This window comes from Somniosus microcephalus, chromosome 5, assembly GCF_052327205.1.
Source record: "Somniosus microcephalus isolate GS21.2 chromosome 5, FLI_Smic_1.0, whole genome shotgun sequence".
Taxonomy (NCBI): Eukaryota; Metazoa; Chordata; class Chondrichthyes; order Squaliformes; family Somniosidae; genus Somniosus; species Somniosus microcephalus.
In genome coordinates this window covers 8,475,127-8,491,125 of record NC_140991.1, presented here as the reverse complement: position 1 = coordinate 8,491,125, position 15,999 = coordinate 8,475,127, and the positions used below count along the sequence as shown (strand labels likewise).

The window sequence follows — 15,999 nt, the reverse complement described above, 5'->3', positions numbered from 1 at the left end:
CCCTGGGGATTACTGGGGTTCACACACCGCGATCAGCACCATTCCCCCCTGGGGATTACTGGGGTTCACACACCGCGATCAGCACCATTTCCCCCTGGGGATTACTGGGGTTCACACAGTGTGATCAGCACCATTCCCCCCTGGGGATTACTGGGGTTCACACACCGCGATCAGCACCATTCCCCCCTGGGGATTACTGGGGTTCACACACCGCGATCAGCACCATTCCCCCCTGGGGATTACTGGGGTTCGCACACCGCGATCAGCACCATTCCCCCCTGGGGATTACTGGGGTTCACACAGAGCGATCAGCACCATTCCCCCCTGGGGATTACTGGGGTTCACACAGTGCGATCAGCACCATTCCCCCCTGGGGATTACTGGGGTTCACACAGTGCGATCAGCACCATTCCCCCCTGGGGATTACTGGGGTTCACACACCGCGATCAGCACCATTCCCCCCTGGGGATTACTGGGGTTCACACAGAGCGATCAGCACCATTCCCCCCTGGGGATTACTGGGGTTCACACAGTGCGATCAGCACCATTCCCCCTGGGGATTACTGGGGTTCACACAGTGCGATCAGCACCATTCCCCCCTGGGGATTACTGGGGTTCACACACTGCGATCAGCACCATTCCCCCCTGGGGATTACTGGGGTTCACACAGAGCGATCAGCACCATTCCCCCCTGGGGATTACTGGGGTTCACACAGTGTGATCAGCACCATTCCCCCCTGGGGATTACTGGGGTTCACACACCGCGATCAGCACCATTCCCCCCTGGGGATTACTGGGGTTCACACAGTGCGATCAGCACCATTCCCCCCTGGGGATTACTGGGGTTCACACAGAGCGATCAGCACCATTCCCCCCTGGGGATTACTGGGGTTCACACAGTGCGATCAGCACCATTCCCCCCTGGGGATTACTGGGGTTCACACAGTGCGATCAGCACCATTCCCCCCTGGGGATTACTGGGGTTCACACACCGCGATCAGCACCATTCCCCCCTGGGGATTACTGGGGTTCACACACTGCGATCAGCACCATTCCCCCCTGGGGATTACTGGGGTTCACACAGAGCGATCAGCACCATTCCCCCCTGGGGATTACTGGGGTTCACACAGTGCGATCAGCACCATTCCCCCCTGGGGATTACTGGGGTTCACACAGTGCGATCAGCACCATTCCCCCCTGGGGATTACTGGGGTTCACACAGTGCGATCAGCACCATTCCCCCCTGGGGATTACTGGGGTTCACACAGTGCGATCAGCACCATTCCCCCCTGGGGATTACTGGGGTTCACACAGTGTGATCAGCACCATTCCCCCTGGGGATTACTGGGGTTCACACAGTGTGATCAGCACCATTCCCCCTGGGGATTACTGGGGTACACACAGTGCGATCAGCACCATTCCCCCCTGGGGATTACTGGGGTTCACACAGTGCGATCAGCACCATTCCCCCTGGGGATTACTGGGGTTCACACAGTGCGATCAGCACCATTCCCCCTGGGGATTACTGGGGTTCACACAGTGCGATCAGCACCATTCCCCCTGGGGATTACTGGGGTTCACACAGTGCGATCAGCACCATTCCCCCTGGGGATTACTGGGGTTCACACAGTGTGATCAGCACCATTCCCCCTGGGCATTACTGGGGTTCACACAGTGCGATCAGCACCATTCCCCCCTGGGGATTACTGGGGTTCACACAGTGCGATCAGCACCATTCCCCCCTGGGGATTACTGGGGTTCACACACCGCGATCAGCACCATTCCCCCCTGGAGATTACTGGGGTTCACACAGTGTGATCAGCACCATTCCCCCCTGGGGATTACTGGGGTTCACACAGTGCGATCAGCACCATTCCCCCCTGGGGATTACTGGGGTTCACACAGAGCGATCAGCACCATTCCCCCCTGGGGATTACTGGGGTTCACACAGAGCGATCAGCACCATTCCCCCCTGGGGATTACTGGGGTTCACACAGTGCGATCAGCACCATTCCCCCCTGGGGATTACTGGGGTTCACACAGAGCGATCAGCACCATTCCCCCCTGGGGATTACTGGGGTTCACACAGTGTGATCAGCACCATTCCCCCCTGGGGATTACTGGGGTTCACACAGAGCGATCAGCACCATTCCCCCCTGGGGATTACTGGGGTTCACACAGTGCGATCAGCACCATTCCCCCCTGGGGATTACTGGGGTTCACACAGTGCGATCAGCACCATTCCCCCCTGGGGATTACTGGGGTTCACACAGTGCGATCAGCACCATTCCCCCCTGGGGATTACTGGGGTTCACACAGTGCGATCAGCACCATTCCCCCCTGGGGATTACTGGGGTTCACACAGTGCGATCAGCACCATTCCCCCCTGGGGATTACTGGGGTTCACACAGTGCGATCAGCACCATTCCCCCCTGGGGATTACTGGGGTTCACACAGTGCGATCAGCACCATTCCCCCTGGGGATTACTGGGGTTCACACACCGCGATCAGCACCATTCCCCCCTGGTGATTACTGGGGTTCACACAGTGCGATCAGCACCATTCCCCCCTGGGGATTACTGGGGTTCACACAGTGCGATCAGCACCATTCCCCCCTGGGGATTACTGGGGTTCACACAGTGCGATCAGCACCATTCCCCCTGGGGATTACTGGGGTTCACACAGTGCGATCAGCACCATTCCCCCCTGGGGATTACTGGGGTTCACACAGTGCGATCAGCACCATTCCCCCCTGGGGATTACTGGGGTTCGCACACCGCGATCAGCACCATTCCCCCCTGGGGATTACTGGGGTTCACACAGTGCGATCAGCACCATTCCCCCCTGGGGATTACTGGGGTTCACACAGTGCGATCAGCACCATTCCCCCCTGGGGATTACTGGGGTTCACACAGTGCGATCAGCACCATTCCCCCCTGGGGATTACTGGGGTTCACACACTGCGATCAGCACCATTCCCCCCTGGGGATTACTGGGGTTCACACACTGCGATCAGCACCATTCCCCCCTGGGGATTACTGGGGTTCACACAGTGCGATCAGCACCATTCCCCCCTGGGGATTACTGGGGTTCACACAGTGCGATCAGCATCATTCCCCCCTGGGGATTACTGGGGTTCACACAGTGCGATCAGCACCATTCCCCCCTGGGGATTACTGGGGTTCACACAGTGCGATCAGCACCATTCCCCCCTGGGGATTACTGGGGTTCACACAGTGCGATCAGCACCATTCCCCCCTGGGGATTACTGGGGTTCACACACCGCGATCAGCTCCATTCCCCCCTGGGGATTACTGGGGTTCACACACTGCGATCAGCACCATTCCCCCCTGGGGATTACTGGGGTTCACACAGTGCGATCAGCACCATTCCCCCCTGGGGATTACTGGGGTTCACACAGTGCGATCAGCACCATTCCCCCCTGGGGATTACTGGGGTTCACACAGTGCGATCAGCACCATTCCCCCTGGGGATTACTGGGGTTCACACAGTGCGATCAGCACCATTCCCCCCTGGGGATTACTGGGGTTCACACAGTGCGATCAGCACCATTCCCCCCTGGGGATTACTGGGGTTCACACAGTGCGATCAGCACCATTCCCCCCTGGGGATTACTGGGGTTCACACAGTGCGATCAGCACCATTCCCCCCTGGGGATTACTGGGGTTCACACACCGCGATCAGCACCATTCCCCCCTGGGGATTACTGGAGAAGAGACAGGGAGGGAGCGAGGGGGAGGGAGCGAGGGAGAGAGAAAAAGAGTAGGGTGGGGGAGGAGAGAGCAGGAGGGCAGTGGGAGGGGAGGGGAGGAGAGAGGAGGAGGGCGGGGAGGGGAGGGAGAGAGAGGAGGGTGGGGGAGGAGAGGGGAGGAGAGAGGTGGGGGGAGGAGAGAGGAGGGGGGTGGGGGGAGAGAGGAGGAGGGTGGGGTGAGGGGTGAGGGGGAGGAGAGAGGAGGAGGGCGGGGGGAGGGGAGGGCTGGCTGCCACCTACCCGCTGTCTTGCTGTTGGTTCTGGTGTCTGTTCCGGACACGGTGATGGTGAGCAGAGCGTGTGAGCGTGAGCTGTGCTCGTTCATGTTGGTGCTCTGAGTCACTCGGTTTCTCCGCCCCAGGGCGAGGACCTGCCAGGGGAAACGGTCATTAGCATCACACCGGGCAAGTGGTGGAAGTATCAGTAGGAGAGCATTTTGGCGACAGTGACCATAATTCGGTGAGATTTAAGGTGGTCATGGAAAAAGACAAAGACGGCCCGGAAATAAGGGTTCTAAATTGGGGGAAGGCCGATTTTAATATGATAAGGCAGGATCTGGCCAAAGTGGACTGGGAGCAGCTACTTATAGGAAAATCCACATCAAAACAGTGGGAGACTTTCAGAAGGGAAATAGAGAGAGTACAGCGCCAACATGTTCCTGTAAAGGTCAAGGGTGGGACCAACAAGCAAAGGGAACCTTGGATGACAAGGGATATACAAAAATGCATTAGAAATAAAAGGGGGGCTTTTGGCAGTTACAAAAGACTAAAGACGGAAGAAGCCCTAGAGGAGTATAAAAAGTGCAGGGGCATACTTAAAAAAGAAATTAGGAGGGCGAGGAGGGGCCATGAAATAACACTGGCGAGCAAAATAAAGGAAAATCCTAAGATGTTTTATAAGTATATTAAGGGCAAGAGGATAACCAGGGAAAGGGTAGGGCCCATTAGGGACCAAAGTGGCAATCTGTGTGTAGAGCCAGATGATGTAGGCGGGGTTTTAAATGAATTTTTTGCATCTGTGTTCACTATGGAGAAAGACGATGCAGACATAGAGATCGGGCAAGGGGACTGTGACATACTTGAACATATTAGCATCGAGAGGGAGGAGGTGCTAGCGGTTTTAGCGGGCCAAAAAGTGGATAAATCCCCAGGCCCGGACGAGATGTATCCCAGGCTGCTGTGGGAGGCAAAGGAGGAGATTGCAGGGGCTCTGACACAAATTTTCAGAACCTCTCTGGCCACAGGGGATGTACCAGAGGACTGGAGAACAGCTAATGTAGTACCATTATACAAGAAGGGTAGCAGGGATAAACCAGGGAATTACAGGCCAGTGAGCCTAACATCTGTGGTAGGGAAATTATTGGAAAAAATTCTGAGGGACAAAATTAGTCTCCACTTGGCGAGGCAAGGATTAATCAGGGATAGTCAGCATGGCTTTGTCAAGGGTAAATCATGTCTGACAAATCTGATTGAATTTTTCGAGGGGGTGACTAGGGGGGTGGATGAGGGAAATGCTGTGGATGTGGTTTACATGGACTTCAGTAAAGCCTTTGACAAAGTCCCGCATAGGAGACTGGTCAAGAAGGTAAGAGCCCATGGGTTCCAGGGTGCCTTGGCACGTTGGATCCTAAACTGGCTGAGTGGCAGGAGGCAGAGGGTGATGGTCGAAGGTTGCTTTTGTGACTGGAAGCCTGTGTCCAGTGGGGTACCTCAGGGATCGGTGCTGGGTCCCTTGTTGTTTGTGATCTACATAAATGATTTGGATGAGAATGTAAAAGGTATGATCAGCAAGTTCGCAGATGACACGAAAATTGGTGGGGTGGTCAATTGCGAGGAGGAAAGCCTCAGGCTACAGGACGATATAAATGGGTTGGTCAGATGGGCGGAAAAATGGCAAATGGAATTTAACCCTGAAAAGTGCGAGGTGATGCATTTTGGACGGACAAATAAGGCAAGGGAATACACAATGAGTGGTAGGACCCTAGGAAGTACAGAGGGTCAGAGGGACCTTGGTGTACATGTACATAGATCCCTGAAGGCAGCGGAACAGGTAGATAAGGTGGTTAAAAAGGCATATGGGATACTTGCCTTCATTAGCCGAGGCATAGAATATAAGAGCAGGGAGGTTATGATGGAGCTGTACAAAACGCTGGTGAGGCCACAGCTGGAGTACTGTGTGCAGTTCTGGTCGCCTCACTATAGGAAGGATGTGATTGCTTTGGAGAGGGTGCAGAGAAGATTCACCAGGATGTTACCTGGGATGGAGCGCCTCAGCTATGAAGAAAGACTAAACAGGCTGGGGTTGTTTTCCTTGGAGCAAAGAAGGCTGAGGGGGGACCTGATTGAGGTATACAAAATGATGAGGGGCATAGATAGGGTAGACAAAGAGGAACTTTTCCCCTTAGTAGGGGGGTCAATAACAAGGGGGCATAGATTCAGGGTAAGGGGCAGGAGATTTAGAGGGGATTTGAGGAGGAACTTTTTCACCCAGAGGGTGGTTGGAATGTGGAACTCAATGCCCAAAAGGGTGGTAGAGGCAGGAACCCTCACAACATTCAAGAAGCATTTGGATGAGCACTTGGAATGCCATTGCATACAAGGCTATGGACCAAATGCTGGAAAATGGGATTAGACTGGACAGGGATGGATGGGCGGCGCAGACACGATGGGCCGAAGGGCCTCTTTCTGTGCTGTAAAACTCTATGACTCTATGACTCTATGACTGCCATCAGAGCCAGTGGACTCGGGGGTCGGGGTTCGGGGGCGGAGGTCGGGGGATCTGGGGTCAGGGGTCGGGGGGGCAGGGAGTCACTGCCAGGGGTCTGACCTTTCCAATCTCTTCGTAGCGTTTGACCTCCACGTATCTCAGGCCGGGGACATGGAGCTGTCCACTTCCGTCCGGGTTCAGCTTGATCTCCATTTTCTCATGAGGGTCTTTCCCAAGAAGGTCCCTGAAAGAAAACCAGTCAACAGTCAACGACCCGACCACAAATGGTGGGCAACGGGCTAGGGGGCAATCTACAGCAGAGAGTGAGGGGAGGGGGGCAATCTACAATAGAGAGCGAGGGGAGGGGCATCTACACTAGAGAGTGAGGGGAGGGGGGCAATCTACAATAGAGAGTGAGGGGAGGGGGCAATCTACAATAGAGAGAGAGGGGAGGGGGGCAATCTACAATAGAGAGTGAGGGGAGGGGGCAATCTACACTAGAGAGTGAGGGGAGGGGGGCAATCTACAGTAGAGAGTGAGGGGAGGGGGGCAATCTACAATAGAGAGTGAGGGGAGGGGGCAATCTACACTAGAGGGTGAGGGGAGGGGGCAATCTACACTAGAGGGTGAGGGGAGGGGGCAATCTACACTAGAGAGTGAGGGGAGGGGGGCAATCTACAGTAGAGAGTGAGGGGAGGGGGGCAATCTACAATAGAGAGTGAGGGGAGGGGGCAATCTACACTAGAGGGTGAGGGGAGGGGGCAATCTACAATAGAGAGTGAGGGGAGGGGGCAATCTACACTAGAGAGTGAGGGGAGGGGGCAATCTACAATAGAGAGTGAGGGGAGGGGGCAATCTACAGTAGAGAGTGAGGGGAGGGGGCAATCTACACTAGAGAGTGAGGGGAGGGGGCAATCTACAATAGAGAGTGAGGGGAGGGGGGCAATCTACACTAGAGAGTGAGGGGAGGGGGGCAATCTACAGTAGAGAGTGAGGGGAGGGGGCAATCTACACTAGAGAGTGAGGGGAGGGGGCAATCTACAATAGAGAGTGAGGGGAGGGGGCAATCTACACTAGAGAGTGAGGGGAGGGGGCAATCTACACTAGAGGGTGAGGGGAGGGGGCAATCTACAACAGAGAGTGAGGGGAGGGGGCAATCTACACTAGAGAGTGAGGGGAGGGGGGCAATCTACAATAGAGAGTGAGGGGAGGGGGGCAATCTACACTAGAGAGTGAGGGGAGGGGCAATCTACAATAGAGAGTGAGGGGAGGGGGCAATCTACACTAGAGAGTGAGGGGAGCGGGCAATCTACAATCGAGAGTGAGGGGAGGGGGCAATCTACACTAGAGAGTGAGGGGAGGGGGCACTCTACACTAGAGAGTGAGGGGAGGGGGCAATCTACACTAGAGAGTGAGGGGAGGGGGCAATCTACAATAGAGGGTGAGGGGAGGGGGCAATCTACACTAGAGGGTGAGGGGAGGGGGCAATCTACAACAGAGAGTGAGGGGAGGGGGCAATCTACACTAGAGAGTGAGGGGAGGGGGCAATCTACAATAGAGAGTGAGGGGAGGGGGGCAATCTACACTAGAGAGTGAGGGGAGGGGCAATCTACAATAGAGAGTGAGGGGAGGGGGCAATCTACACTAGAGAGTGAGGGGAGCGGGCAATCTACAATCGAGAGTGAGGGGAGGGGGCAATCTACACTAGAGAGTGAGGGGAGGGGGCACTCTACACTAGAGAGTGAGGGGAGGGGGCAATCTACACTAGAGAGTGAGGGGAGGGGGGCAATCTACAATAGAGGGTGAGGGGAGGGGGCAATCTACACCAGAGAGTGAGGGGAGGGCTACACCAGAGAGTGAGGGGAGGGGGCAATCTACAGTAGAGAGTGAGGGGAGGGGGCAATCTACAATAGAGAGTGAGGGGAGGGGGCAATCTACAATAGAGAGTGAGGGGAGGGGCAATCTACAATAGAGAGTGAGGGTGAGGGGGCAATCTACACTAGAGAGTGAGGGGAGGGGGCAATCTACAATAGAGGGTGAGGGGAGGGGGCAATCTACACTAGAGAGTGAGGGGAGGGGGCAATCTACACTAGAGAGTGAGGGGAGGGGGCAATCTACAATAGAGAGTGAGGGGAGGGGGCAATCTACACTGGAGAGTGAGGGGGAGGGGGCAATCTACAATAGAGAGTGACTGGAGGGGGCAATCTACAATAGAGAGTGAGGGGAGGGGGCAATCTACAATAGAGAGTGAGGGGAGGGGGCAATCTACAACAGAGAGTGAGGGGAGGGGGCAATCTACAATAGAGAGTGAGGGGAGGGGGCAATCTACAATAGAGAGTGAGGGGAGGGGGCAATCTACACTAGAGAGTGAGGGGAGGGGGGCAATCTACAATAGAGAGTGAGGGGAGGGGGCAATCTACAATAGAGAGTGAGGGGAGGGGGGCAATCTACAATAGAGAGTGAGGGGAGGGGGGCAATCTACAATAGAGAGTGAGGGGAGGGGGCAATCTGCAATAGAGAGTGAGGGGGAGGGGGCAATCTACAATAGAGAGTGAGGGGAGGGGGCAATCTACAATAGAGAGTGAGGGGGAGGGGGGCAATCTACACCAGAGAGTGAGGGGAGGGGGCAAGCTACAATAGAGAGTGAGGGGAGGGGGGCAATCTACAATAGGGAGTGAGGGGAGGGGGGCAATCTGCAATAAGAGAGTGAGGGGAGGGGGGCAATCTACAATAGAGAGTGAGGGGGAGGGGGGCAATCTACAATAGGGAGTGAGGGGAGGGGGCAATCTGCACTAGGTGTGAGGGGAGGGGGCAATCTGCACTAGAGAGTGAGGGGAGGGGGCAATCTGCACTAGAGAGTGAGGGGAGGGGGCAATCTACAACAGAGAGTGAGGGGAGGGGGCAATCTACACCAGAGAGTGAGGGGAGGGGGGCAATCTACACTAGAGAGTGAGGGGATGGGCAGTCTACAATAGAGAGTGAGGGGGAGGGGGCAATCTACACTAGAGAGTGAGGGGATGGGCAGTCTACAATAGAGAGTGAGGGGAGGGGGCAATCTACAATAGAGAGTGAGGGGAGGGGGCAATCTACAATAGAGAGTGAGGGGAGGGGGCAATCTACACTAGAGAGTGAGGGGAGGGGGCAATCTACAATAGAGAGTGAGGGGAGGGGGCAATCTACAATAGAGAGTGAGGGGAGGGGGCAATCTACAATAGAGAGTGAGGGGAGGGGGGCAATCTACAATAGAGAGTGAGGGGAGGGGGGCAATCTACAATAGAGAGTGAGGGGAGGGGGCAATCTACAATAGAGAGTGAGGGGAGGGGGCAATCTACACTAGAGAGTGAGGGGATGGGCAGTCTACAATAGAGAGTGAGGGGAGGGGGCAATCTACAATAGAGAGTGAGGGGAGGGGGCAATCTACAATAGAGAGTGAGGGGAGGGGGCAATCTACAATAGAGAGTGAGGGGAGGGGGGCAATCTACAATAGAGAGTGAGGGGAGGGGGGCAATCTACAATAGAGAGTGAGGGGAGGGGGCAATCTACAATAGAGAGTGAGGGGAGGGGGGCAATCTACAATAGAGAGTGAGGGGAGGGGGCAATCTACAATAGAGAGTGAGGGGAGGGGGCAATCTACACTAGAGAGTGAGGGGAGGGGGCAATCTACACCAGAGAGTGAGGGGAGGGGGCAATCTACACTAGAGAGTGAGGGGGAGGGGGCAATCTACACTAGAGAGTGAGGGGAGGGGGCAAACTACAATAGAGAGTGAGGGGAGGGGGGCAATCTACACTAGAGAGTGAGGGGAGGGGGCAATCTACACCAGAGAGTGAGGGGAGGGGGCAATCTACAGTAGAGAGTGAGGGGAGGGGGCAATCTACAATAGAGAGTGAGGGGAGGGGGCAATCTACAATAGAGAGTGAGGGGAGGGGGGCAAACTACAATAGAGAGTGAGGGGAGGGGGCAATCTACACTAGAGAGTGAGGGGAGGGGGCAATCTACAATAGAGGGTGAGGGGAGGGGGCAATCTACACTAGAGAGTGAGGGGAGGGGGCAATCTACAATAGAGGGTGAGGGGAGGGGGCAATCTACAATAGAGAGTGAGGGGAGGGGGGCAATCTACACTAGAGAGTGAGGGGAGGGGGCAATCTACACTAGAGAGTGAGGGGAGGGGGCAATCTACACCAGAGAGTGAGGGGAGGGGGCAATCTACACCAGAGAGTGAGGGGAGGGGGGCAATCTACAATAGAGAGTGAGGGGAGGGGGGCAATCTACAATAGAGAGTGAGGGGAGGGGGGTCAATCTACAATAGAGAGTGAGGGTAGGGGGCAATCTACACTAGGGAGTGAGGGGAGGGGGCAATCTACAATAGAGAGTGAGGGGAGGGGGGCAATCTACAATAGAGAGTGAGGGGAGGGGGCAATCTACAATAGAGAGTGAGGGGAGGGGGCAATCTACAATAGAGAGTGAGGGGAGGGGGGCAATCTACAGTAGAGAGTGAGGGGAGGGGGCAATCTACAATAGAGAGTGAGGGGAGGGGGGCAATCTACAATAGAGAGTGAGGGGGGGGGCAATCTACACTAGAGAGTGAGGGGAGGGGGCAATCTACAATAGAGAGTGAGGGGAGGGGGGCAATCTACACTAGAGAGTGAGGGGATGGGCAATCTACAATAGAGAGTGAGGGGAGGGGGCAATCTACACTAGAGAGTGAGGGGAGGGGGCAATCTACAGTAGAGAGTGAGGGGAGGGGGCAATCTACAATAGAGAGTGAGGGGAGGGGGCAATCTACAATAGAGAGTGAGGGGAGGGGGGCAAACTACAATAGAGAGTGAGGGGAGGGGGCAATCTACAATAGAGGGTGAGGGGAGGGGGCAATCTACAATAGAGAGTGAGGGGAGGGGGCAATCTACACTAGAGAGTGAGGGGAGGGGGCAATCTACACCAGAGAGTGAGGGGAGGGGGCAATCTACACTAGAGAGTGAGGGGAGGGGGCAATCTACAACAGAGAGTGAGGGGAGGGGGCAATCTACAATAGAGAGTGAGGGGAGGGGGCAATCTACACTAGAGAGTGAGGGGAGGGGGGGCAATCTACAATAGAGAGTGAGGGGAGGGGGGCAATCTACAATAGAGAGTGAGGGGAGGGGGCAATCTACACTAGAGAGTGAGGGGAGGGGGGCAATCTACAATAGAGAGTGAGGGGAGGGGGGCAATCTACACTAGAGAGTGAGGGGAGGGGGCAATCTACACTAGAGAGTGAGGGGAGGGGGCAATCTACACTAGAGAGTGAGGGGAGGGGGCAATCTACAATAGAGAGTGAGGGGAGGGGGCAATCTACAATAGAGAGTGAGGGGAGGGGGCAATCTACAACAGAGAGTGAGGGGAGGGGGCAGTCTACAATAGAGAGTGAGGGGAGGGGGCAATCTACAATAGAGAGTGAGGGGAGGGGGCAATCTGGGGATGGAGGAAGTAGAACAAGGTGCAGGATAGGTGATGATTTCAAGGGTCGAGTGTAGGAGTCCTCAAAGTTGAGGATGAAGATTTTGATGTTGACAAACTGAGGGTTTAATTGGAAGTGCTGAGGGCCCGACACGGGCTGGAGTTACAGAATCCCAGAAACATACAGCCATTCGGCCCATCATGCCTGTGCCAGCTCTGTGAAAGAGCTCTCCAATTAATTCCCCTCCCCTGCTCTTTCCCCCACTAGCCCTGCAAATTTTTCCCCTTCATGTATTTATCCAATTTCCTTTTGAAAGTTATGATTGAATCTGCTTCCACCGCCCTTTCAGGCAGCGCATTCCAGATCACAGGAACTCGGCGTGTAAAAAAATGTTTCCTCCTCTCCCCTCTGGCTCTTTTCCAATCACCTTAAATCTGTGTCCTCTGGTTACCGACACTCCTGCCGGTGGGAACAGGTTCTCCTGATTAATGGATCAAATGTTGGGGCTTCTGCAAGGTGATTCTGAGGAGGCTGGGGATGATTCTGGGAAAAATAGGCCTAGAGGTGACCAAGGTGTGGATGAGAGTTATACTGGTGGTGAAACTGGAGGTCGGGGATTGAACTATGTGCTCTTGGCAATGGCCCAGACAATGGGGTGGAAGCTCAGCTTGTGGTCAAACAGGAACCCGAATGTGCGGGCTGTCAGGCAACATTTGAGTGAACAGCCGGGGAGAGATTTAATCAGCGCACGAGGTCCCCCCCGGGAAACTCTTCCCTCAGTCTTGGTGACGGTGCTCTGCAGAAAGGCCTGGGTCACCCGGGACTTGGTGTTGGAGAGGCAGCGAAGGACTCGATTGGTGGACATATGGGAGCAGGATCCCGTGCTAGGCAGTGATGTCACTGAGGCGCAACAGGTAGAACAGAAAGACTTGCATTTCCACCCCGCCTTTCACAGACTCAGGACGTCCCAAACCCCTTCAAACCAAATGAAGTAGTTTTTGAAGTGATGTGCGGAAGGGCTTGCCATAATTTTCCAGTCTTCCCTAGATGCGGGGGAGGTGCCTGAGGATTGGAAAGTGGCAAATGTGATACCATTGTTCCAGAAAGGGTATAAGGACAATCCTAGTACAGGAAACTCTTTTTTATCCGGCACCGACGTGGTGCCGGTTTATCAAAAAGTCCGGATTACAGAGAGGTATAGTTAAAAGGTACGAGAGCACCGTACACAGCAACAAATCCAGGCTTCCCTGTTGCTTAGCAACAGGTGCAGGAACCCTGGTTACACGGCCACAGATCCAGGAACGGCCACTAACATGAAGTAAAACTTACCTGAACCTACTCCTGAATTTTGCCGGTTAACAGAGATTTCCGGTTATTTCGGTGCCGGTAAATCGAGAGTTTCCTGTAACTACAGGCCGGTCAGTTTAACCTCAGTGGTGGGTAAAGTTTTAGAAACAATAATCAAGGAAAAAATTAACGGGCACTTGTAGAGGTTTAAATTAATTAAGGAGAGCCGACACGGATTTGTAAAAGGCAGATTGTGTTTGACTAATCTAATTGAATTTTTTGATGAAGTAACAGGGAGGATTGATGAAGGGAATGCAATGGATGTTGTCTACATGTATTTTCAGAAGGCGTTTGACAAAGTACCACATAGAAGGCTGGTTAACAAAATTGAGGCTCATGGAATAGGTGGGTCAGTGGCAGCTTGGATAAGGAATCGGCTTAAGGACAGAAAACAGTGAGTTGTGGTAAATGGCTGTTTTTCAAACTGGAGGATGGTAGACTGTGGTGTTCCCCAAGGGTCAGTGATGGGGCCACTGCTTTTTTAAATATTTCTAAATGATCTGGCTATTGGAAGACAGAGTAGAATTTCTAAATTTGCCGATGACACCAAACTTGGGGGTGTGACAAACAGTGAGGATGATACCAATCGACTGCAACAGGACATCGAAAGGCTAGCAGAATGGGCAGACAGGTGACAGATGGAATTTAATACAGAGAAGTGTGAGGTGATGCATTTTGGCAGAAGGAACAGGGAGAGGCAATATACATTTAATGATACAGTTTTAAAGAGTGTGAGGGACAGAGGGACCTGGGAGTTAATGTGCATAGGTCCCTGAAGGTGGCAGGACATATTGAGAGAGTGGTTAACAAAGCATATGGGATCTTGGGCTTCATAAATAGAGGTATTGAGTACAAAAGTAGGGACGTTATACTGAACCTTTATAAAGTGCTGGTTAGGCCACAACTAGTACCACCCCGGCTCGTGACCTGCGTGGCTAGCGCTGACATCGCTGCGGCAGCCTCGCAGGGCACAGCTGAATTTCTGCCGCAGGGCGGTAAGGGGTCGCAGTGGGGCGCTAAGGGGTCGTGGTGCACGGCAATGACGTCATCGCCGATGGCGCAGTGGCACTGGACACTACCGGCAGGGGGCGTGGCGCTATCAGCTAGTGGCTCAGTAGCGACCTGCCGAATTTCTCGGGGGGCGCTGCCCCTGCCCGGGCAATAAGCCCCTTGCGCCCCATTAGCGCCCCCCCCCCCGGAGGTGCTAACAGCAGGGACAAAGGAGACGAATTTTGCGGCCTAAATGTTTTAGACTACGTGACATTTTGAAAAGACAGGCAGAATGGAAAAGGAGCGGGGGTGGCAGTGTGGGGGGCGGTGGGGGGGTAGTTAACCCTGATAATAAAGGATGACATAAGGATTGTAGAGAGAAAGGATCTCGGCTCGGAAGATCAGGAAGTAGAATCAGTATGGGTGTAGATAAGCAATAACAAGGGGCAGAAAACACTGGTAGGAGTAGTTTATAGGCCCCCTAACAGTAGCTATACCATTGGACAGAATATTAATGAAAAAATAGTAGGAGCTTGCAACAAAGGTAATCCAATAATCTTCGGGGACTTTAATCTTCATATAGACTGAACAAATCAAATTGGCAAAGGTATTCTGGAGGACGAGTTCATGGAATGCATTCGGGACAGTTTCCTAGAACAATACGTCATGGAACCAACCAGGGAACAGGCTATTTTAGATCTTGTATTGTGTAATGAGACAGGGTTAATGAGCAATCTCACAGTAAAGGATCCTCTGGGGCAGAGTGATCATAATATGATAGAATTTCAAGTTAAGTTTGAGAGTGACTTGCTCAAGTCTGAAACTAGAGTCTTAAACTTAAATAAAGCCAATTACATGGGTATGAGGGGTGAATTGGTTAAGGTAGATTGGAAATATAGATTAAAAGGTATGGCGGTAGATAAGCAGTGGCTGGCATTTAAAGAAACATTTCATAATTCTCAACAAAAATACATTGCATTGAGAAACAAGAACTCCACGGGAAAAGTGATCCAACCGTGGCTAACTAAAGAAGTTAAGGATAACATTAGATTGAAAGAAGAAGCTTATAATGTTGTGAAGAATAATAGTAAGCCTGAGGATTGGGAGAGTTTCAGAAACCAGCAAAGGATGACCAAAAAATTGGTAAAAAGGGAAAAAATAGAATGAGAGAAAACTAGCAAGAAATATAAAAGCAGATTGTAAGAGCTTCTACAAGTATGTAAAAAGGAAGAGAGTAGCAAAAGTAAACGTTGGTCCCTTAGAGGCTGAGACAGGAGAAATTATTATGGGGAATAAGGAAATGGCAGAAATGTTAAACAAATATTTTGTATGTCTTCACAGAAGAAGACACAAAAAGCAAACCAAAAATGGTTGGGAACTAATGAGGGTGAGGAACTTGGGTCTAATGAGGGTGAGGAACTTAATGTAATTAATATAAGTAGAGAAAACGTATTAGAGAAACCAATGGGACTAAAAGCCGACAAATCCCCTGGACCTGACGGCCGACATCCTAGGGTTCTAAAAGAGGTGGCTGCAGAGAGAGTGGATGCATTGGTTGTCACCTTCCAAAATTCCCTAGATTCTAGAATGGTCCCAGCAGATTGGAAGGTAGCCAAGAAAGGAGGGAGAGAGAAAACGGGGAACTACAGGCCAGTTAGCCTGACATCAGTTGGAGGAAAAATGACAGAATCGATCATTCGAGACGTGGTATCAGGGCACTTAGAAAATCAAAACATGATCAGGCAGATTCAA

At 53.1% G+C, this 15,999-nt stretch overlaps 1 protein-coding gene across 1 annotated transcript in view; it reads right to left on the bottom strand.

Moving 5' to 3' along the window:
* The window catches only part of LOC147116855 (kinesin-like protein KIFC3), a 77,388-nt gene that overhangs the window by 11,621 nt on the left and 49,768 nt on the right, over window positions 1–15,999 (bottom strand). Inside the window, exons 8-9 of the mRNA XM_085987178.1 lie at window positions 6,599–6,722; window positions 4,013–4,142 (exon numbers count right to left, since the gene is read on the bottom strand). Coding sequence (XP_085843304.1) covers window positions 4,013–4,142; window positions 6,599–6,722 — 254 coding nt within the window. The remainder of the gene's footprint in view (window positions 1–4,012; window positions 4,143–6,598; window positions 6,723–15,999) is intronic.